Consider the following 24,915-nt stretch of genomic DNA (forward strand, 5'->3'; position numbering starts at 1 on the left):
TGGCTTAAATTTTTCACGTACCTGAAAATGTATTTTCTGTTCATTAAAGAGCTGGAGAGACAGGGAGTCTCCCGTTGTTGAACAAAACTCCATAGCAGTAATTACTATCAGAATATAGTGATGTATCCTTTTAACAAAAACAATTATGTTTCGTTTGAACCAAAAAATATAATTTACCCTTGCTTTTTTTCATCACTTTTCATCGTCTTTGTATTGACTTGTGCTTTCGTTTGAAATGTACCGGATTTCCAATCAATCAAACCCTAACCTTTAACCTTTGTACTTTTGTAAATATTTGTGTTTGACGATGTGTGTACCGTGTTCGCGTGTATCGGGCAATCGCATCACATCCTTCTTCCTTGACACGCTGCTCCTCGTTGCACATAAGCTCATAGGCGCGGCGTTCGTGGACTACGCGCGCCTGCTGCGCTCCCTGGGCCTGCGGGAGGGCGCTGCACTGTGGGCCTCGCGGGCCGGCGAGGCGGGCGAGCAGCTCATGGAGGAGCTGTTCCAAGCAGAGGAGGGGTCGGCCACCACCACCACACCCGAGCCCGAGCCCGCCGCTGCATACAAAGACTTGATGGACGCAGCAATGTCGTCCCCGGAGAGCATCGTCGAGTGACCACCTCCTCCCCAAGTGTCGTTGGGGATGTTTGGGTAGGAGAGAGAGAGTGGGACAATGTGCAGTTGGGGCGGTGTTGTTGTTGTTGCGGATCAGGCCGTCGGTTAATCCATTAAGACCTGAGGACCCGAGTCTGAGGATTTCCTGAAAAACTCTGTGTTTCTAGGTTGTGGTTGTCAAACTATTTCATGTCAAGGACACACAGGATTATCTGCATTTGGCTGCCGATCCCCATCTGGAAATATGTTGTTCCAGGGACCCCCCACCCCAAAAAAGCAAAGATATGAGTTAGAAACGTTCGCTGTGAAAGAATATATATATTCAAAGATCTGCTATTTTTCAACAGCTAAAGCTTAAAATAGTGGTTGAGGTGTTTAAAAGCTATAAGGTGACACAGAGGCGTCCTCAGGTCTAAATTGGTTAATCATCCTTTTTCCATCCTTTGCCTCGGCCATTAGAAGAGGAAGAAGGTAGAAATGAATGTACGTCGACCCCTTCACCACCAGGGCTGAACCGGCCTCTTCACCACCAGGGCTGAACCGGCCTCTTCACCACCAGGGCTGAACCGGCCTCTTCACCACCAGGGCTGAACCGGCCTCTTCACCACCAGGGCTGAACCGGCCTCTTCACCATCAGGGCTGAACCGGCCTCTTCACCACCAGGGCTGAACCCGTCCCTTCACCACCAGGGCTGAACCAGCCTCTTCACCACCAGGGCTGAACCAGCCTCTTCACCACCAGGGCTGAACCGGCCTCTTCACCACCAGGGCTGAACCAGCCTCTTCACCACCAGGGCTGAACCGGTCCCTTCACCACCAGGGCTGAACCGGCCTCTTCACCACCAGGGCTGAACCGGTCCCTTTACCACCAGGGCTGAACCGGCCAGCTTCTTAGTCCATGAGCCAGAGCCCCAAAATTGGAACGTCAATTACAAATTGAGTGGGCAAAACCACACCTATATAAAGTAGATTTTTAGATTTTTATCAAACATTTTGTTATTTTCACCTACAGGATAGGTGAATAGGTAAAAATGTATGTAAATTAATAATTATCACCATGAAACTTCCCCAGTTGATTACTTACACGAAGACAATGATTTATTGTATTACATTTTCTGAAATTGCACATTTAAATATGCAAATTATTAGGCATTATATAGGACATTATGCAAGAGATAGAAATTATGAAAAAGCTGTAGTAGATTTTTCAGTAGCTTTTTGTGGAAGGGTTATCATATATTAATTTGCTTATATTGACCCTATAAACAATGTAATATGGGTATGGTTTTGCCCACTCAATTTATAATTAACGGTCCAATTTTGGAGCTCTGGCTCAAGGACTGAGAACCGGGCCGCTTCAACCCAGGTGGAAAATGGGCCAAAGTGTCGTCAGTGCTGTCCTCGTTGGGGAAGGGCAGTGTGATCTTCATCTTTCTATCGAGAGAGGAGGGGGAAGGTTGGCCGAGGAGGGACTTGTCAGTCTGTCAGCCTGTGACTTCTAATGAGCTTGATGTTCTTTGATGTCTTTGATTTGAACAGCGTGTGCATGCGCACATCAACTTGTCCCCGGTGTCCATCAAAATGAAATGGACAATTTCCTCGGTCCGTGCGTGTGTGTGTGCGCGTGTGTGTGTGTGTGTGTGTGTGTGCGCGCATGCGAGCACACTGTGTAAAGAGTGTTAAACGGTGTTGATTTGTGCAAAGTCATTTGACATTTTGAATGGTGATCGGTTTGTCAAGTTTTATGTTCATTTTATGCCACTGTGTGAAATATCGGTCCAAAGTGCTACTCTTTGCTTGTCGTGTGTAGATGCGTATCCACTTGGTAATGTTGTGCCCTGATTTCAACCCCCAAAAGTTCTATCGCCCCCCCCTTCCCTTTTCATTTTGTAAATGCACTCCATTTATGGAATTCTAGTGTGATCACTAGCCTCTACGCCGTGACTGAATTTGAAAGATAATATATTTTTGCACATTTAATTGAACCCAATCCACATTGTTTGGTTGACACCTTATGTACACTGAACAATGTTGCCCAGTCGGACCACACACGGCTCGATTTGTACATAGCTATGCGTGGGTGTCGCCCCGAGAAAATAGCCACTCTACAAGCTTACAACACTGTGCCGGTGGAGCTATTTTCAGTGGGGCGAAACCCGCGGAGCGACTAAGTATAGCATTTGTAGTAGTAGTTTAGTACAGTATACATTATAGTAGTACAGTACGTACATGCGAGGGACCACAGCATGGGTGCTGCAGCCGTTACTGTGGCAATGCATCACAATGTCCTCTATTCAGCCATGCCTCCTCTGTAATACAGTGGTTTATGCCTCCTCTGTAATGCAGTGGTTTTCAACCTTGTTCATGTCAAGGGCCATTATTTATTCAGCATTTGAGCCACGGACCACCATGTGATGACATTTAGCCTCTCAGACCCAAAACTAAAGGATATGTTGTTGTTTGTTGGATACGATTTTGGTGTGGTACCATAGTACTGTAGAGAGTTGAACAGGTTGATCAAAAGATATATAAAAATCTACATTCTCTAATAGTGTAGACATCTTGTAGGTTAAGTAATGCAGATGTTAACAATAATCTAACTCTTGAGAGCTTACAATGATTAATTTTACACTCAAGAGTTAAAGATCTTTAAGGGTCCATTTGGTTAGTAACTCTCCATTTAACTGCAGGGGAACACCTGGAACACCCTTAAGGGTCCCTGGTTGAAAATTACTGCTGTAATTGTAATAACACACGCATGCATGCATGCACGCACATACACAGTGGGGAGAGGGATTGGGACCACTGTTAAAAAAAAAACATACCAGATACGTACGTACTAATATACTATCCACAACTTTTGCCCGATGGAAAACGGTTGAGCCGGTAACATGCGGTGGGCAAGGCGGTTTAGCTGATGTGTGGAGGGTTTTGCGGTAACATGCAGTGGGAAAGGCTGTTTAGCTGATGTGTGGAGGGTTTTGCGTTGTCATTGTTAATTTGTTTTGTTTTTCATTTTATTAGAATGCTGGTTAAAAAAAGGTATAAATATAATGTACTTCTGTATCTGTGTGTGTGCGCGTGCATGCAATATCTTTCCTTTTTTTATCAGACCACTGAGCTACGATTTACATATCCCGCAATCATATGCATACAGTAGTCCATAGTCAACTATGTAGTCTCGTGTTACCAGACTGTTGCCTCTCGCAATTGCCTTCCGTTTCGTCTTTACAGTCGCGCAAATGTATCCTAATATAAAAAGAAATCATCTAAGCATATATAGCTTGCTGCTTAGCAGAAATTTATATAAAAAATAAGCTATTTTAAGATATTTTAAAATATATTTTTGTGAACGGAGATTACTCAGATTTTGGGAGGTGTAGTTCTAGACTCTAGTCTATATAGCATTCGGAGATTGTGGAATAGTTGTCTGGCTACGCGAGACTAATAGTCAACACAACTGGAGCCAATGTTTCTGTGGTCTGTGTGTAATTTGTATGGAATTAACATGGAAGATATCTACTTAAAACACTTAAAAAGAAAAAGAAAACATATCTCTGTTGCACCCGGAAATGTGAATAATAGTTTGTAGACGGTGCATTGTGTGTTTAATTGCATAAGTCATTCTGTTCCAGAAGTACCTCCATGTTGTTCCTCTCTATAATGCTGTTGTGATCCCAGGCCAGCCTTGTGTTACCATACCAACCACATTTGTAGATGTTACGTCCCCAATAAAGAGGTCCAGGTGTTATTTTGTGCAAAAGTGCATTATTGGCTATTTCCCCTACCATAAGCCCTCAATGGGGGTTGGTTTTTTGTGCTAATTCGCTTATTTCCATCAAAATAAAGTGTGCCGCTTGGGATACTATTTACATTATGAAGAGAGGATATATACAAAAAGCGAGCGATGGAAATAAGCTAATTAGCACAACACCCCATAGCCCCATTCCATTCAATGCAATCCATTGAGGGCTTATGGTAGGGGAAATGGCCAATAATGCGCTTTAGCACAAAATAACACCTGGACCTCTTTGGTGGGGATGTAACAATTACAAATAAAGGTAAGAAAGCCTTCCTAGCATGGTATTCTCCTTTAATCCAAGTAAACTGTATATACACATAACACTGTATAGCTTCAGCTCCAATCATATTGTGCAGTATTGTAAAAGAAGCAATGTGTACTCCACTCCTTCCTAATCGTGAGTCACTAGACTTTGTGATCATATTGTTTTGTGTCGTTGTTTTGTAGTTAGATGAGTACTACAGAAAAAAATGACATGCAGAAAGACAGCAAATCACTGTAATGGGGTCCAAAACACAAATACAAAATCTGTGTCTTTTTTTCTTACGTTATTGTTTACACAGTGACTTATATGCCTGCTTTCAGCTTTATAAATATTCTGGGAAGAAAGATATATATGTATATATGGATAGCAATAAAAACAAAAAAATATTAAATTACTTATATTATAATTCACTGGCTGGGGTGTGTGTGTGTGTGTGTGTGTTATGTTTTTCTTTTTTTTTCCTATCCAATATTCTCACCACAAGATGTCGCTCCTGCACTTAAAATGCAAGAAACGGAAGAGTGAGGCTGCAGTGCAGATCTTGCCCTGTAAACCCTGAAGCTTCTCAGTGACAGTGGCTCTGCGAAAACACACACACACACACACACATTATATCAAGTGCTGCTTGGAGTTCTGCTCTTTTAATTTCAGACCAGGTATAGACCGAACGGGGCATGGAGGTCCATTTATCAACCTGTCCCAGGAGGAGTGAATTGGTTCCTGCATGCCCTGCTGCTCCACTGGTTCCCAGAATGAATTAACTCCTTTCCTGCCCCGGGTGGGACGGCCAACAGCTGGCTCAACAGATTCTCACTGCCCATCCAGGTCTGTGTAATAATGCCCAGTGGGTGGAAAAAGTACTCGCATTTTCTGTTTTTACTTACATAAAAGTATCGATACTCCGTTACAAGTAAAGGTCCAGAGTTCAAAAGGTACTTGAGTAAAAGTACAGAGGTATTGGAGTCAAAGTGTACATAAAGTACTAAAAGTAAAAGTAGTCATTGTGCACAATGTTATTTTTTTTTAATGGTTTGAAAATAGCCGATCTAGATCGACTCTTTTCAAATGGCTGGTGTCATTGTCTTGTAATAATTATCAAAATCTGCAAAGTAACTATAGTAACTAAAGTTTTCACTGATTGTAGTCGAGTAAAAGTACAATATCTGGATTTGAGATATAGTGGCGTAGAAGTGAAAGTGTTAGAAATGTTGGAAATACTCAAGTAAAGTACAAAAAATACCTCAAAATTGTTCATACCTACAGTACTTAAGTAAATGTAATACTTAGTTACTTTCCACCACTGCCAACAGCTGGCTCAACAGCTCACCGCCGAAGGTCTGGTAAAGCCTAATTCATGCTCCATCATCGTATGACTTGTCTCTCGCACCCAAAATAGCCGATGTGACGTGTCGTGAGCATGTCGATCTGTTTGCGTGCGGCGCGGTCTTAACGACGAAGCATAAATCAACACGTTAACGGTTTCCCTCCGATTTATTCACTGACGTCCATTCTGTTCCGTTTCTCCCTTTCACGAAAGCCAGTGCACAAAGAGAGGGAGGGAGGGAGGGAGAGAGCAGGCTGAAACAGAAGGCCAGTCAAATGGGCCTGTGTTCTTTTTCGAATGGCTTTTAATGAATGACTGCCGGAGCTCAGGTCCAGCCGTTAACAGCCAGGACATCAGTATGCGTGGAGTTTGCAGGGGCCGATCCCCAGCAGTCTGGACACCACCTCCCACCTAGCCAAATCACCAATGTATTTTTTACTTGAAAATCATTCACATTAAGTGACACCGTCGTGCGACGGAGTAGGCTATGAATTAGCTTTAACTTCCCCACATATTCCAGTATCCCTATAGCCGCACTCCCTTTTCCAATATATATGCCTATTTCATACTGGAGGACAGCTGGGAGGCATGGGGCCAACACACTGTTCTGCTGTACAATACCTTTAATTGGGTTTTACTTCCCCCCCCCCCCCCCCCCCCCTTTTTGGATTACTTTGTTTACAGAGATCTAAAGAAAACCCATTCATGTGTTTGTTGGTTTTAACCTCTCTGTATACCCCCACAGCACAGCCACAGACTCCATTCAGGCCTATCCAATAATACAAATTGAAATGCATTTGGGTCATGTGTGTCTGCGTGCAGCACTTTTCTGTTTGAAGGCAAACGGCCTCTGTAAGGGCCAAATGACCACTAATGTCAAACACATTTATGTAACCTTGGGGTGGCGCTGTTGTTAACATAAGCGTCAAGTTCACGGGCATGGTGAGGGAGGATTGAACCGGAAGGGCAAATGGCTTTGACCGCAGGTACGTCAGCACATTAAAAATACTGAGAGGCGAAATGTTTGTCTGACAATATCTGTTTCTGGCTATACTTATACTCTATTCTAATTAGGGATGCACCGAAAGGGAAATTCTTGGCCGAAACCGAATACCGAATATAGGAAACAGTTGGCCGAAAACCGAATACCCAATATCCGAAAATGCATTTTTAGCCATTTTCTGCCGAATATTTTCTGCGGCCGAATATTAGGTGCATCACTAATTCTAATTATACCTTTTGCTTCTGAAACCGCAGATCTGATGCTGTACCATGTACTCACTATGGTGGAATAAAATGTCAAACACATGAGGAGCTTGCATGTGTGTGTTATTGCTGCTGACACACACACAGTGAACCAACAGTACGGCGTTAGCATTAGCACGTCAGCCAGGTCCAGCCACGGATCAATCCAAGGGAGATCCGTATGAGACGGAGGCTCTAATAGCCTCATTTCAAGCAACTTTCAGTCATGTAACCTGTATGAGTGAGCAGTCCACACAGGCTCCTGCTTACAGTGGTGGAAAGTAAATTTACTTAAGTACTGTACTTGAGTACAATGTTGAAGTATTTGCACTTGAGTATTTACATTTTCCAAATATTGTACTTTTACTCCACTATGTTTATTTTAAAACTTGAGTACTTTTTTTCCCACCACTGCTTGTTTCTGGCAAGCAGAGGCACAGCCCACACTACCTACTAGTGCATGTGGTGAGAGGCACAGCCCACACTACCTACTAGTGCATGTGGTGAGAGGCACAGCCCACACTACCTACTAGTGCATGTGGTGAGAGGCACAGCCCACACTACCTACTAGTGCATGTGGTGAGAGGCACAGCCCACACTACCTACTAGTGCATGTGGTGAGAGGCACAGCCCACACTACCTACTAGTGCATGTGGTGAGAGGCACAGCCCACACTACCTACTAGTGCATGTGGTGAAGTCATCCAGTCAGTGCAGTCCATCATGCAGTTCCCATACAGGAGTCTCTCCTCTTGCTGTTGACAGATGGCTTTATCTAAAGAATGGACAAGTCGGAGCCTGCCTTCCCACAACATGGGAAGAAATCCCACTCTCCCCTTATGAGCTATAATAGTGTTCTTCATTTCTGTGTGTGTTCATTCTCAGCGAGGGTTATATACCCACCCTAATCACCCTATTCCTCATTATTCCCTAATCCCCTTGTGCACTGTATTCATTTCAACCCCTCATTCGAGCCAATTTTTTCACCTATGAGGCTTCACTGCTTATAGCATATTTTTATGTATTTGATGTATTGCCATGTATTTTGTTCCTGCTTACTGTAAATCGCTCTGGATTAAGAGCGTCTGGTAAATGCCTGAAGTATAAATTCGTAAACATGGTATGACCACATTATTATTATTATTTTATTATGTGCCCTGAGTACATTGCTGTCCATAAGATTCATAATATAATACACCACACAGAAAATGTGCTCCGATGTTTTGGCTGAATATTGGGCTGTAACAATATCCTGGCTGTACTTTTAGCTTGTGTTATTATCTGTATGAGGCAAACGGGTGAGTGTCAAAGATTTGCTTCCCAGTGCCTGTATTTTGGCAGGCTGTGATGCCATCGTAATGGCTGATTTTACACTTGCTGAAAATAGCCGATCTACAAGCCCACATCGCGTCGAGATAATCGTGTATCCCTTCCTAACATTTTAGTTGTTGATAAAATTGTCAATATATTTAGTCTTAGTTTTACTCATCATAGCTTAGTTTTCATTTAGTTTTCGTCCAGTGAACGAAGGCGGTCGACGAACATTTTTGTTGTCGTAGTATTAGTCGAAGAAATCAACACTGTCCTCCAGTTTGACCTACATCTTATTGTGTTTCTTGTTCCTTTTCAGTGCAAAAGAAAAAAACAATCAATCCATCTTTTGCCCCGGCCGGCGTCACTGTAGTTGTGTGTGTGTGTGTGTGTGTGTGTGTGTGTGTGTGTGTGTGTGTTGCTCTCTCTTCACCAGGTCCATCGCTCCTCCCTCAGCCTCTCTACAGGGGGAACCTGATCCACACATGTAAAGGTCATATCCGTTTCTCACACTCTATCGGCCTCCTCACCGCCACATCACCTCCCGTCCCGTCGCCCACATCTGGGGGCGGGGGGGGGGGGGGGGGGGGGGTGGTATCGTTTGGCATGGCAGGAAACCAGGGCCCACAGGCTAGGCCTGATCTCATCTGATACACCCGCAGCAAGCCCACAAACCACTCTTCCGATTGGCCGGGCTCGACATCTTTCACTTTACTCCGTATAGCGCTGCTATTTATTGGCCATGGCCTGCAGGCTGGCCCCCATAGGGCTGTGCGTGTGCACGCCGGGGGCCCCCAGGTGATGTTTATGTTGAAGGTATTCAGCCCCCCCCCCCCCCCCCCCTCGGCTTTATCTGATTCCATTTAGATGAATGTCACAGTACTCGGCAGGCCATGGCCTCGCCTCACCGCACCACACTGGATCTATTTAAAACAAGACCTGAGAGAGAGGGTGGGGGGGGGGGGGAGCATAGGGGAACAACAGGATCTCTGGAACATTACCGTGCGATGACATGCTGTTATCGACATCCCCCATAATGACTCTCGACGACGGGGATAATCTTTTTATTTTATTATTTCTTTTTAAAAGGGGGAGAAAAATAAGCGTGTGCGCCGTCTCTTAAAACGGCTCCTCTGTGGCCTCCGCGCCTGCATGCTGCGGTCACAAGCGTTATTTACAGGAGCACACGGGGCGAATGAATCAATGTACACATTGTGTCGAGAGCGTGCAGTGTGAGTCGCCTGTGTCAATTACTGTAGTGTGGTCTCTGGCTCCAAGGCATGCTTTTACCTGATTCTACACGGCTAATCCCCCACAGAATTGTGTGTGTGTGTGTGTGTGTGTGTGTGTGTGTGTGTGTGTGTGTGTGTGTGTGTGTGTGTGTGTGTGTGTGTGTGTGTGTGTGTGTGTGTGTGTGTGTGTGTGTGTGTGTGTGTGTGTGTGTGTGTGTGTGTGTGTGTGTGTGTGTGTGTGTGTGTGTGTGTGTGTGTGTGTGTGTGTGTGTGTGTGTGTGTGTGTGTGTGACTTTTTTTTCTTCTTTTTTCGTACAAGCTTGTATGAGTTTTGTCTTTTTGTTGGGGCGACACAAAGGGTTATGATCCAACCAGGTTAATTCTCCCTCAGACACTGGAGATGTGCAGACTGCATCGGACAGATTAATGCGGCGGGGGGAGCAGACATTTCCAGACAGTATAATATGAGCTTTTGCCACCTCTAATGATGCTAATGCCGCATACAAAGGAGGACTCCTAGCTGCTCTGTCAACAGTCCCCCACACAGTCTCACGGTTGAAAGATCCCCACCTTAACTGTTCTCACTTACTGAGCTTACATACACACCACTGCCAGAGCTCTGTGTGTGTGTCTGTGTGCACGTGTGCACGCGCACACATTTTATCTGTAAACACATTTTCATTCCCCTCTGGTTGTGTGTGTGCATGTCTATGTGAAAACAAGAAGTTGACACAGAGGGTTCCCATTAAAGACTGTGAGGTGAATTAATAACAAGCAGACAACGAGGTAGAGACAGGAAGAGAGAGAGAAAGGAAAAGACACATGAACTAAGCTGGCAGCAATGGACGGTGAAGGGGTAACGGAAATTAATGCATGTTCGAATCCAAATGTCCAAAGTGGCCCTGAGTACAAATTAGAGAGATTGGTAGCTCCTTCTGTTCTATTATGAATAACACCTTGAGATGCAGCATCTCGTTTCCGAGGGGGTAGTAAAGAAAGCACTGCAATATACTTTATACACACAATACAAAACATTTAACAAAAAACTGGAAAAACGACTTGTCAACCAAAGCACAACACAAATCCAGGGTATTATGCTCTAAGCAAGCTCAAAATGAAGTATCATTTTGTTCAGAGTCAAATATCACTGTCAATGTCGACGTCAGCATAAACATAGGCTACATTTGATTTAAAAGTACAGTACTAGACCGGTGCCCGGCTGTACCCGTTGTATCTGTGTCAGAGTACCCGTTCCACCCATCTGTCTGTGTCCCTTTTATGTATCTTTCTATCTGTCCTTTTACTCTGTGTGTGTGTGTGTGTGTGTGTGTGTGTGTGTATATATATATATATATATATATATATATAGTTCTGTGTCAGGCATGCCCAAAAGGAGTGTTGTGATGTCGGAACAGGCCAGCTCCATATGGACACTGGGCAGGGGCCCTGTCCAGAGCCCGGGCAGAGGCCTTTTGTGGCGGTTCTGGATAACCGTGGGTTCCGACTGACTCGACTGTGTGTAATTTGAAGTCGGCGAGGCGAACGGTTCTCGAGTTATGTCAATTTCAGACATACGTACAGAGACTTGGTGCATTTTTAGATAAGATATTTACTACTTATTATATGATGGGATATAGGTTATTATATAGTTATTCATTGTTCATTGTTTATAAAAGTGTAATAGTGTAATATGTACAAGAAATTGTATAGTGCACTTTTTTAACATGTGGTATTGGGTTTTTACATCAGAAAAACATAGGTTAGCTTGAGGTTAGCTGTATGTTACAGTAAATTCAAGAAACCAGTCAAATCGGTATTTTCATACAGTACAGTGATGAGTTGTAGGATTAATCTGCAAAGTTTGTTATGGACAGTAGGCTATTATGAGTTATCAGACTGGTTTTGGATGCAGCTTGATACACAATATTGGCATAATCAAATATTGGCGAGTTCCGAAAGACATCGCAGGCGTGCATTAATGACTATAAAGAACACCCTCAAGTGTAATATTGCAATTATACAACAGTTAAAACTAAGATAATCGCAAACAAATCTTACCAAGAAACTATAGCTAGCCTATAGCAACCCAGTCTGCTGCGCTCTGGGAGAACAGAGCGGCTGATTTCTATGTTTTAATTTGGTGTTCCTTTGCACTGGTTTAATTGCGGCTAGAAAGCTGTTTCAACCAATCAGATAAACGGTGGGTAACGAAAACGACCTGTTGTATAATACATATTCTGGTATGCCTTGTATGCTGTTTCACTTTTTTGCAAATAAGGAGCTTCTAATCTCTTTTTTATTTTATTATATTGTCCAAACAAATTATACAATCATATCAAAAGATATATTTACACATGCTAAACCCAAAGCGCCAAAGGAAAATTCTAAATCAAAAGGAATACCCATTCATAGTGAAAATGTACCCCAACTGATTAACGGCTTTATCTAGCCAATTAAATCCACTGTCTGGTTAGCGCCGTATAATGATAGTTCAAGCATCCTCTTGGATGGTGGTCAGCCATTGGTCACAGTGGCCATCATGCCTGTGAGGCAACGGCGATGCCAGAGATGTCCCTGCTGCAGAGGGAGGGCCCCCCTGGGCTAATTGCCACTGACCTTTGGGAGATTAGACCAGGGGAAGGCAGGGATGATTATGAAGGAAATGGCCTCTTAAAGGCTGCTGTAAGCCCGACCATCTAAACCCAGGGGTGGGTTCCCTTACAGTGGTATACACACAACAGGAGCAGAGGGAGATTGCATGAGATACCATACCGATGCTGCAGCCGACATGTTTCCTGTGTGTGTGTGTGTGTGTGTGTGTGTGTGTGTGTGTGTGTGTGTGTGTGTGTGTGTGTGTGTGTGTGTGTGTGGGAGGGTGGTTGTAGTGGTATTGGTAGCCTATGTGTCGTGTGGCTATACCTTAACGTGGGTGCTACATGTGTGTGTTTGTGTATCATTGCACGTGACTGTACGAACATATGTTCTGTGACTATGGTGTGTGTGTGTGCGTGTGTGTGTGTGTGCGTGTGCGTGTGTGTGCGTGCGTGCGTGCGTGCGTGCGTGCGCGGCCCATATGAGCCCTTGTTTGGCTGCACTGGCCTCTTTCCTGTGTTAGTGCAGGAAAGTAAGTGAGTATCCTGTGGAGCGGGCGGTCTCTTGCCGAGAGCGGGGCGTGTTTTCGTTTCTAGTCGAGCGGAGTACGTGTGTTTCCTCTCTGTGTGCAGGCGGGCCGGACGCACCAAGCACTGCATGTGTTTGCGAGAGAGAGAGAGAGAGAGGGAGAGAGAGAGGATGGCGGAACCTGGGGGAGTGGGGGGCGGACACTGCAGGGCCCCACGGAGCCCAGGAGTGGTGGTGGTGAGCTGTTCCGCTGAGGCCCAGTAGTACTAGAGCTATATCTCCTCCTGGGGAAAAGCACGTGCTATACTCTGTGGTGGGAAAAAAGTAGGCTACTCCCATTTTGTGTGTGAGTAAATGTACCAATAGGCTACTGCAATTATAGAACTACTCTTGAGTAAAAGCACAAAAGTATTGGCATAAGAATGGACTAAAAGTACTCATTATGCAGAATGTGTCTTCAAAGAGACGCATTGTGAGCTTGTAGATCGGCTATTTTCAAATGGCCAAAATGTATACAGGGCTGAAGTGGTTACTGTATGTTTTGTCATAATCAAAATATACAAAGTAACTATAGTAACTAAAGTTTTTAAATATGTGTAGTGGAGTAAAAGTACAATATTTGCCTCTGAGATGTAGTGGAGTAAAAGTACTGGAAATACCTCGAAATTGTACTTAAGTAGGCTACAGTACTTGAGTAAATGTACTTATTTACTTTACACCACGCGCAATACTCTGCCAAAGGGAACGGGGGTCCGGCCGGTGGGCCTGGCCATTCTCCCGTGGTTTTCAAAGGAACACAGCCTTGGCACAATACGGGCAAGATGGTGATCAATCATAGGCGAGTTTGCATACTTTATGTGTTATGGAGTGTTTCTCATGACAATCTGGTGGCTGGATTTGGATTCTATTATTGTCAGACAAGACTTGCGCAATCGTTCCACTAGGGGGAAGCAGAGGTCTGGGGATGACAGTGGCAAGAGTTTTCTTCTTTATTCAGGGACCACATGGTCTGTAATGATGAAGGGCCTCTGCTTAAGAATGCATTGCATTTGTGTGGTGTGGGATTAACTAGATGCTTCTGAATACCGGTAGTCACCATGCTCAAATTTGTGATTTAGAGGTTATCTTTATTTGTCAGTTGTGATATTTTTTTGATTTTGTCAAATGAATTGAATCGTGAGCTGAAAGAGACTCTGCACATTCCAATGGAAACTGCTGGATTCCTGGTTGCTGTGGTGTGCTGCCTGTCAGTATAGGCTGAGGTGTGTGTGTGTGTGTGTGTGTGTGTGTGTGTGTGTGTGTGTGTGTGTGTGTGTGTGTGTGTGTGTGTGTGTGTGTGTGTGTGTGTGTGTGTGTGTGTGTGTGTGTGTGCGTGTGCGTGTGCGTGTGCGAGCGTGCGTGCACGGTCACGTGAGAGAGACATACAGAGAGACTGCAGGTCCATGTCATAACAGCCTTCTGTGTTTGTCCGTGTCGGCGCCACACTTTGCCTCTATCGCCGAGACCATCTCACAGCAGCACTGCTACTGCACACATCAGCCTAATCAGGGAATCGGTGTGAACTGTGAAGCGACTATAATCTTATAGGCACACGCTTGCAAACCAGTTCACCACGCATGCATTCCCATGCAGTCACACACTGAGTATACAAATACATACACTACTGTAAATGATTTGGTCTCCAGGGATGCTAAATAGCAGATCTACAAGCTCGTAGCTCGGCACCGAGCTTGTAGATCTACTATTTGTGAAAAGTCTTGCACTGCAAAACAAGAATCACACCCTGTGTGAAGTGAGGGGCGCTCTTAATATCAGGCTATACATCGTCATACATCACATTCCGTGCTGCTCAGCCAATCAAATCACCACAAATGTGGTTCCGGCCAATCACAATTGGCGTCCTCACTTTTTATCCTCAATATAGTACAATCAAGTCATCGTTATATCCTATATTCTCAGGATAGTGTAAGTGTGTGACGTTTGCAGATCTGTAATGTTAGCCCAGCTTTGCCTTATGATGTCTTTGGGGCGGTGGGGAGGCAAATTGTGCCGTTTTCTTGATGCAGCACAGCTGGGGGAAACGCTGCAGTGAACTAACTGTATTACGTCAGAGCAGACAGCAGACTAATGGACAGGCAGAAGAGAGAAGAGCCGAGGATGGTGGGAGGTGAGGGGTGGGATGGAGAAGAGAGGAGGGGGACCGCTAGCACTCTCAGAGAGACCACAAGCAGGTAGTCCGAGAGTGAAAGAGAGGAGATGGCGAGCAATGTTGATTTTGACAGAAATGTTTTGTTTTAGTCATAGTCTCTTGAATAGTTTAAATTTAGTTTTAGACACATTTTAGTCACCTGGAATGTTTTAGTGTTAGTCTAGTTTTAGTTGCCTAAATCTACAGTTGATTTTGTCGACTAAAATGTGTTTTGGCGGGCCTTGATGCCGTTGTAATGGCTGATTTTACACTTGCTGAAAATAGCCGATGTACAAACTCACAACGCGTTGCGCTATGATGCTTTGTGAGCTTGTAGATCGGCTATTTTCAGCATGCAACCTAGTGTAAAATGACTTGTCTTTGAGTTATACTGGATCTCTTGTCCACTAGTCCCTTCCTAACATTTTAGTCTAGTTTTTATTCGTTAACAAAATTGTTGGATGGCACTAATGATAGCGCAAAATCTTTCTTGGAAGAGCCACCCATCAACTAATCTAATATACGGCAACCTTCCCCGTGTTTCTTCACTAGTCCGATCCAGAAGAACACCGTTTGCCGGCCACTGCTACAGAGCTGACATTGAGGTTACAGTATATCTTCCCTTCTTCTCTGGAATCCTGCCTCAAAGCAGACCAGAAGTAGAAAACTGTCGTTCCCTGATGTCATCGCTAGGGACACATGCATCAGTAAGCAGGAACTGGGGATGGCAATGAAGGACCGGAAAGTCTGGCGTGGCATTGTGAAATCCATGATCTTGACCGCTGTCGAAAATTGATGATGTAGTCATCATAGCTTAGTTTACATTTAGTTTTCATCAGTAGTATTAGTCGAACATTTTTCGTCATAGTATTAGTCGACGAAATCAACAGTGACGGTGAGTAGCTTATGTAGATGTAATCCCCTCTTTTGGGCCGGTCGAGCTGCACCACCCGAAATACACCCAAAGCACAGGGCTAAGGTTGCGTTCACACGGGTAGACATAAAGACGCAAGGGACTATCATTTGGAGCAGCTATACATGCATCATTGCGTCTTTGCATCTTCATGCCGATTGCTTCCATTGTCAATGAATGGTAAACTGTATTTTTGCATCTGCCTGTGTGAATGGACCTTAACGGCTTGTTTTCGATCGTAAAATGGGCTCCACTGCGGGAGTTTTTCACTAATCTTTCTAATAACCATATTCTAAAGCCGCCATCCAAAACAACGGAGAACAGAGTGACATGGAAGATGCCATGATCCCCCATAGACATTGCCATTGAGCCGCGATTACCCAGAAGCCCTGAGAAGCCAGCGTCGGTGATTCTTTTTTTCCGGTCACGTGATCCAAATGTGTGACGTATCCCAGAGTGTCCGTGGAAAACCTTGTATGTCTTAAAAGTTATCAAAAACGACCGATAAAACTAATAAAAAGTCGTGAATGTCGTGTTCAGCAGGAGAAAGTGGTCTTTATCATTAAGTTAGGGTTCAGCAGGGAATGTGTTAAGACATGCATGCGCATGCAGACAGGTGTGTGGCAACACAATGAAACTGCGTGAGTCTGTACGTGCCTTATGTGTATGGGTGCCTGTCGTATCGAACCCCTTGTTGCAATCCTGCTAGACCCATAAAGGCGGCGAACAAAGAATAGATTTTTTCCTTTGAGCCGTGAGGGCAGGCCGGGCCGGCCCGCGGAGGAAAGAGAGATGGATCTTCTCCAAATGGCCACCATGGGTGCACTAATGCCTGCTTTGTTCGCCACGCTAATTCTATTATGGTAATGGAGGAGGGGGGGGGGGGGTGAATCCCAGCTTTCTTTCCCCTCCTCGCTCACTCCACACATCTGAGTTTTGAGTCTCCTGTTCACTGCCCAGCCCCTCTCCACCCCCCTCCTCCCATCCACCCCCCACCCCCCTCCGTGCACACCCACCTCGCAGCTCAGAAGCAGTGTTGATATCGTCGACTAATAATACTATGATGAAAGATGTCTGTCGACTACCTTTTTCCACTGATGAGAGAGACTGCATATATTGACAACAATGGATCTCCAGACAGTATAAGTAAAAGACACAAGTCATTTACACTTGCATGCTGAAATGAAAATAGCCTATCGGCTATTTTCAAGTGTAAAATCAGTCGTTACGACGGCATCAAGGCCGCCAAAATACATTTTAGTTGACTAAATCAACTAGATTTAGTCGACTGAAATCTTATGATATTTAGTTGACTAAAACTAGACTAACGCTAAGACATTCCAGGTGACTAAAATGTGACTAAAACTAAATGGAAACTATTCAAGGGACTAAATGACTAAAACTAAAATCTAAATGTGCTGTCAAAATCAACACTGCCCCACTCCGCTCCTCTCCTCCCCACCATGCACCCCACAGCTCAGAGCCTCCAGCCCAGCAACACAACAGCTAAATAAATGGCACCAACAGCGGTGGTTCTCAAACTGTTTAATTGTAATGATCTCCAGCCATAACTCTTTGAGAGTTACAGAACCTGTGCTATACCTGTATAACAGAAACAGATCTGTAACTGATACCAACACACTCGGAGCCCCCTCAAGGAACCCCTTAGAGGTGTCCCTGCCTGGACCCCACTTTGAAAACCCTGGGAGATTAAAGACATTACTCAAGAGAGAAGAAAGACACAAAGGTGAAACGACCTCAGTTTTGTTTTATCTTTCACTTAGTGTGTGTTTACATATAAGTAGTTTTAAAGTCTATTTATTTATCCCGTTAAAACCGGGAAAGGAGCAACTTGGACACTCATGCATGAAGGAAGCATGAGTTCAAGGCGGAGGGTGTGTAGAGCCCAGGATCTCTCTAGGTCGTCCTCAGATGCAGGAGTGCAAAGCACTCCTGCATCTTTCTTGAGTACATCCACATATGTTAGTATGAGACGTCCACGTGACCGGTGCCGATGTGTTGGTTCCCACAGCACCAGTCTGCTGGCTGGGAGCTCTTGGTGCCTCTGGCAGTGTCCTGCAAGTCTCATTCTCCTGGCTGCTATTTTGTCGCTCAACCTGAATATTCCGGCATACAGATTCTCGTTGGTAACATTTGTACTCTTGCTGATGTTGAGCACTACACGTAACATTCTGGTGTAGCACCCGTCTAGAGCCTTCTGCAGAGTTAGCTTCATGGTCCAGCATTCACTGCCATATAGGAGAACAGATTCTACCGCCGCATAGAAGAAGAAGCTGAGTTTGATTTGTCAGGAGAGGTTGGAGTTCCATACACTAGCCATGCCATTCAGGGCCCTCCATGCAAGTGCCTTCCTCACTTTTAGATCTTGCTCTGTTGAGTTGACCCATGAGCCCAAGTACTTGAAGTCATTGACTTCCTTCAGAGCAGTGCCTCCTGTTGTTGTGAGAGGTGGATGTTCCGTTTGGATGTTATAGGTGATCACCTCAGTTTTCTTGGCATTCAGCCGAAGGCCAACCTTGGCACACTCAGACTCCACACTCAGGATCACATTAGATAATTGACACAGGGGTGAAAAATGGGTTACAAAATCGTGGGATAAAAATTATAAGGGGAAAAAAACGGGAAAGAATCTGTGTAATTGAACATTTTTTTAAATGTTTTGAAGTGTGAGATCTACTGATTTAGAAAGATTTTTTTGAGTTTTTCTCAATTACACCCAAACAACCTGAACTTTTGAACATTCAGTGGATTTTCTGTGGCCTGGGATTTTCTCTGTGTCAGTGAAGCCTTTTGAGCTGCAATGAAAACAGGCAAAACAGTGACATCTGCTGGAAAATCCCATTGTCATAATATGGGCTTTTACATCATGCTCCACAGGAAAATCAGAGTACTTGTTTGAGCCAGAAAACCCCAGACCACAGAAACTACTGAATGTTAAAAGTTAAGATTTTTTAAGTCACAATCCCTTTAAGGATACTCAGGTGTACTACGCTTTGTTTCTGCCATTGAAGATCCGAGAGGATTTTAGAAATCACGCATGCTGCTGCCACTGCTTTGGGGCTAATATTATGTGTCCCCTGAGGGACTTGGTCAGCATTGCACACAGTGCCACACTCTGCCGTTGTGTGTGCCAAGATATCTTACTGTACTAGACGCCAGGTTGGACCGGAGCCAGTAATAAGGCCACGCTACCTACCACACTGGGTATCAGGTCCTGAAAGTGTCCTCTCTCTCCAGGGGACTTGTGTGTCTCTCCTTTGGGCCCCCGGGGGCCACAGCTTAACCCTGTTGCCCCACCTCCCCCCATTATCCCTCCACCAGCCTGGGAACAGCAACTCCAGACCCACTGCAGTCTGTCACAAAAAAGAAACAACGTCTGGGGGTTTTTGTGCATTATTAGATGCTATGAATTACACTGCGGGACATATGTAAGGAAAAAACATGACAAACTGGCAAACATAGCAGTGATAAATCTGAAATAATGAAACGGAGCTCTTAAGTAGAACCAGGAGAGGGGGGTGGGGGGGGCTTTGTTGACCCAGAATGGTCGGTAACCTGATATAGGACAGCGAGAGACTAGCTGCCGGAGGGCGCCGAGGGCTCGCTAGTATAAAGCCCAGCTGGACCCCGCAGGGCCGGCCCGACGGGTATACCTCACCACCACCGGCATGTAATGTGGAGCTCATTGCGGTGCATGCGGGGAGATCTGTGGCAGGTCACATTCTTGGCCCTCCAGGGGCGAGCGAGGCGGCGGACCCTGGGGGAGAGTGATGGGTGGAGAGAGAGAGAGAGAGAGAGAGGCAGTGGCCTGCTACAGACTGGGGTGAAAAAATTGTACCCGCATGTTTTACTTGAATAAAAGTATCAATACTGCAAAGTAGAATATACTCTGTTACATTAAGTAAAAGTCGGGAATTCAAAATTGACAAAGTACAAAAGTATCGGCATCAGAATGTACTTAAAGTACCAAAAGTATATAGTTAGCCCCCGCCCCCCCGATAAAAATATATAATAAAAGAGAAAAATAAACAAGTATAGCCTATATCCCTGTTTTCCGTGCAAGTCTCTCACTCACTCCCATTCATTCATGTATTCATTCATTCATTCATCCATGCACAGGAAAGCCAGATAAAGAGTTCTTTATTCCACAAGTGTATGCAGATGACGTGTGATAATTCATCAACCCCTCCGAAATTCCCAGTGTGTGATTCACCGCGGCTGTGAGTGTGTATGTATGAGGCACCTCCTCACTACTGTGCCTGTATAAAGGCCAGCCTCTTACAGATGAGGGATGGATGGAGAACCTCCCTGGCCCCCAAGTTCTCCAACTGAAGCCTGAGTTGCTATTTCACTCCGAAAGCCATATAAATTCCCAGTCTGGCGGTAATATAAAATGTTTAGGTTGCGCGTGCGTGAGCGAGACTGCGTGTGACTGCAGCGTGTGTCTGTATGCATTTTGTCTATACGTGTGTGTGTGTGTGTGTGTGTGTGTGTGTTGGAGGGGAAAGCAGAGAATGAATAGCTCTGTCACAGAGAGGCCGGCTAATAAAGTGGGTAGTTGAGACGGAGGGGTGGGAAAGGGGAGGGGGGGGGGGGGGGCAAAAAGAATGCATCTCATCTTTCGCCTCTTGCCATGGGTTGTCATCGAGGGTGAATTAGTTTTATGTTGAGGTGAATACAGCCAATAAAGCCCCCATCCACCGGCCAGGCCCTTCCCGCCCAGCCCTTATCGCCCCCGCCCCACCCCACTGCCCGCTCATGGAAATTGCATTGGCCATGGTTTAAGAGACGCAGGGAGCTTGAGTTTCAGGGCCTTTTGAAGTTTTTCATCGTCAATAAATTGCTAGATGAAGCCGATTAGTTAAGTGTATTTTGGAAAACTTTTGGCGCTCCCTACTACAGGGCTTCTTTTCACAGCTGGGTGACCTTTTTGAATGTGTGTATCTCAAGTGTGTGTGCGTGCGTGCGTGTGTTTGTCTGCGTGCGTGCGTGCGTGCATGCATGCGTGCGTGCATGCGTGTGTGTGTGAACATGAATGGGTGATTATTCCTGGATTTACCAAGGGTACAACGGTGATCTCTCAGTGTGCTCCCTCTAGCCATGTAGCTGAAAACAAATGAGTCTAAAATATAAACACCAAGCACCTCCTTCTCCTACTGCTTTGGTTACAGAGGAGACCTCATGCAAGCTGTTTGTACAGTTATTTTAGACCGTTGAGGATCAAAATCATGCAGGTGACACTATTGTGTCTTGATGATCGTGAGAACACGACGACACATGTCTCAAAACCGCCGTAACGGGCCACTAATACCATACTGTATAAAAAAACAATGCGTCGCTGTTCTAAACGACCTGTCTGAGAACATAACGGCGCTACAGTCGGACCGATGCCCATATCCGACCCCGTCTCACTCTTAACACTCCAACAGCCAGCTGTTTAGATTATACCTCGTTCACAGAGAAACAGCTCATTTCTCCATCGGGCGGCTGACGGCTTTGCTTTCTATTCACACCAGGGTATAAAGAAAGAACTCCTTCCCTCGACTTTGGACTCCCCTACTTCCCACAGTCCCCCATGCAGGCCTCGCTCCGGGGGAGGAGGAGGCGTCGAGGCCCTGAGGAGAAGCGAGGAGGGGAGTGGAGGTGTCCTGAGTTGATAACCCCACTCCATCACCCTGACACACTCCAAGGCAGAACAGAGCCAAACCTCTGCTATAGGGCCCATCTGGACACGTACGGCCCACCACAGCCCAGCAGAGCATCCACTGAGAGAGGGGGGTGGAGGTCGAAAAGTAGGCTATGTTTTGTAATAACAATCAAAGCAACTAGTAACTAACGTTTTCATATAACTGTAGTGGAGTAAAAGTACAATGTTTGCCTCTGAGATTGGAAATACTCGAGTAATGTACAAATACCTTGAAATTGTACTTAAGTACAGTACATAAGTAAATGTAGTTACTTTCCATCACTGAGAAGAACAGAGAGAGGGGGGGGGGGCAGGTGTATATATACAAGGAGAGAGAGAGAGAGAGAGAAGATAAACTATAGGGGTCAGAGGGCTGGACAGTAAGAGTGAATGATGGAGGTCGAGGAGAGAGGTGGGGTAATTGGTTTTAGTCAGATGTTTGACAGACTATCTCTCAGGCTCTCTCTCTCTGTGTTTCTCATGCTTTCTCCTCTCTCTCGTTCACTCACTCCATCATGTGATATCAGCGCTCTCCAGTGGCGCCAACCTCTTATCAGGCTGATAGGTTTTGTGCACATTGTGGAGGGGTTATCATGCATGTGCAATAATACTACACATACCTGCAGTGTGACTCGGCTGGGCTCTCATAGAGGGACTATACCTGTGATGTGGATATAGCAAAGTTCCTGATGGCTCTCACAGAGGGATTATACCTGTGATGTGGATATAGCAAAGGTCCTGATTTTAGCGGATATGTTGGATTAGGTATTTTCTTTGAGGTGGGAACGGGTGCATGCCCCCCCGACGTAGAGAGTCCGACCAGTTGCGTGAAAGTAACTAAATTGACTGAGGAGGGGCCATTCTAGCAGGTGACTGATTCATGTCACGATTATGAATTGAATACCCAGGACCTGAATGGATTCAAGACCTGTGATGTTTGACTGTACTCTGTACTGTTTTTCATTTCTGACTAATCAATTGCATTCAATCAATCAATCAATCAATCAAACTGACTGGAGGGTGGATGGTACATCACCAACTCTGCTACTATATGCCTTTGAGCAATCCATTTCACCCCACCCCAAAAAAACACAGTGAATAAAGTGATTCTCTACTTTGTCTTGGAAGTCTCCCACCCCATCACGCACACACTACCCTCATCCCCCCCCCCCCCCCCCCCCTCCCCTGTGCAAATAAACACCAGGCCAGGACCCCAGCAGCACACAAAGCTAAACATGCAGAGAAACGGCATCTATCAAAAGCACCCCCACCTCCACCGCCAGGCCATTGCAGCCAGTGCGGGAGGAATGGAGAGAGATGGGGGGGGGGGGGGGGGGTTTGGATGAAGGTGTGAGGCCTAATGGAACCCAGGCAGCACTGCAGCAGTCACATGATAGATAGCAAATTTCACTGCAGGGAATGAGGGAATGCCTTAATGCAAAGCAGCCATGAGGGCCTGGTACACACACATACAGCTGCACTGACCGCCCAGGTTCCACCTATGCACAGCCAGCCAGCCTGGGCCAGTGTTTGTTTTGGGGGCCCCCATAACCATAGACATATAAAGGTAGACGCCCCCTACGCTCCGGCTCTGGAGCATATATGTGCTCAAGAGAGGGCAACATTTACCCGAGATTTCTTGCGAAGCATGAGTGGAAGCTTGCCAAGCTCCCGCGTGCGTAATGGAAGTCCCGGAAGAGAAGCGATGTGGTTGGCCAGTAGTCAGTAGAGTGGCAGCGAGAAGCGTCCCCGTTTCTCCTCCGGGAATTTCCCCCAGTGAGGGGCGGGAGGGAAATTTCCGGGAGGAAAAACGGGAAAGCGGAGGAGTCGCATGAGTGATGTCACTTGGGCAGCGACGCAGTGTGTCTTCAGCACTCTTCTTGTGCACTTCTGCCCCCTCTTGCACACATACAGCGATCAGCGGCCAATCATCTATTTTCTTTATATCTATGCCCATAATGCGCATGCATTATCTTCAGTTTTTCTTCTTTTTTTTGTATCATCCTTTTGACCTAAATTTAACACAATCAACAGCCAATGAAGGGTCCCAGGAGCCCTTACTTGCCAGGGCCTCAAACCCAGTACTGCACGGTCCAGTTTCCCTCAAGGATCCCTGAGAGCCAAGGGCTCCTGGGTCACTGGCCCAGTGGCTAATTTGGCCCTGGGCCACTGTAGTCTGGACTAGATCTGCTGCAATATACTGTTACTGTATATACTGACTATTCTTTTTTCTCTTTCTTGTGCAACAGTGTGTTTTGAACTTCTCTGTAAAATGTACTGTAGCATGTCGGAGCAGGATGTACAACACCAGCCTGTACAGTATCTGCTGTACCAGGTAATTAGTTTTACTGTATGCCTCCAGTGTCTATACATGCTCAAGCGCTTGGTAACGAAATGTATTGCTGAGAATATTTATAGCAACCCCTAAAGCCAGATTAAGTCACACATCCCCCGCATTATCTGATGCTCTCATCATATTTCGTGCCGGGACTGGTACTGTACACCTTATGCTTTATGGCGCAAACGCCTCTGACTCGTGTGATTGTTGCAACGTTTACACAAGGAGTTGAGCAAGGCTTCTGAATAGGAGAGGCCCTCTGTTGTAATGCGTCTGAAATGAGCGCATGTCTTTGTTTTATGACTCCGGCGCGATTGCCTCTCTCAACACGGGTCCATTTGTGCACTCTCAAAGTTAAAGACGCACTCGGGATTTTAGAGTGTATACTGTAGATGCAAAGCCCTTCAGCTACAAGCTTTTAAGCCTCTGTTGCACAAGAGCAACGTGAGAACAACTCATAAATGATAGCTGCCTGCGCAGCAATGCATGGTCGGGGGTCGGGTGTAGTGGTACGTGGAAGTGGGGGAAAAGGGGAGAAACTAAGACATTTGGAATAGCAACATGAAGGAAGACAAATGAGAAATACCGGAGGCTGTCAGTAGAACCATCTGGTTCAAAATGTTAATGAAACCATTAAAGGCCCCTTTTCTGTACACCTGTGACTGCGTGGCCACTCACAGCTCCAACTTGTACAGGTGAAGTTCACTGATGACACGATAGGCCTCATCACTGCAGACAATGATGAGATAGGTGGAGAACCTGACACAATGATGAGATAGGTGGAGAACCTGACACAATGGTGAGATAGGTGGAGAACCTGACACAATGATGAGATAGGTGGAGAACCTGAC

At 45.5% G+C, this 24,915-nt stretch overlaps 1 protein-coding gene and 1 long non-coding RNA gene across 6 annotated transcripts in view; both read left to right on the forward strand.

The window, feature by feature from the left end:
* Positions 1-1,576, forward strand: part of wdr11 (WD repeat domain 11) — a 126,426-nt gene extending 124,850 nt beyond the window's left edge. For 3 of the 5 annotated variants that reach the window (XM_083774578.1, XM_083774582.1, XM_083774581.1), the window contains one exon: positions 384-1,576. In XM_083774578.1, coding sequence (XP_083630704.1) covers positions 384-622 — 239 coding nt within the window. In that variant the 3' untranslated portion in view covers positions 623-1,576. The remainder of the gene's footprint in view (positions 1-383) is intronic. The other 2 variants (XM_083774579.1, XM_083774580.1) reach the window with 2 other exon arrangements.
* Positions 1,577-1,608: 32 nt separating this feature from the next.
* LOC310865459 lies at positions 1,609-5,078 on the forward strand. Its single transcript, XR_014569823.1, has 2 exons — positions 1,609-3,525; positions 3,576-5,078. It is a non-coding gene; the product is annotated as an uncharacterized lncRNA (long non-coding RNA).
* Positions 5,079-24,915: the final 19,837 nt, after the last annotated feature.

Source organism: Protomyctophum parallelum, assembly GCF_964188405.1.
Source record: "Protomyctophum parallelum genome assembly, chromosome: 10".
NCBI lineage: Eukaryota > Metazoa > Chordata > Actinopteri > Myctophiformes > Myctophidae > Protomyctophum > Protomyctophum parallelum.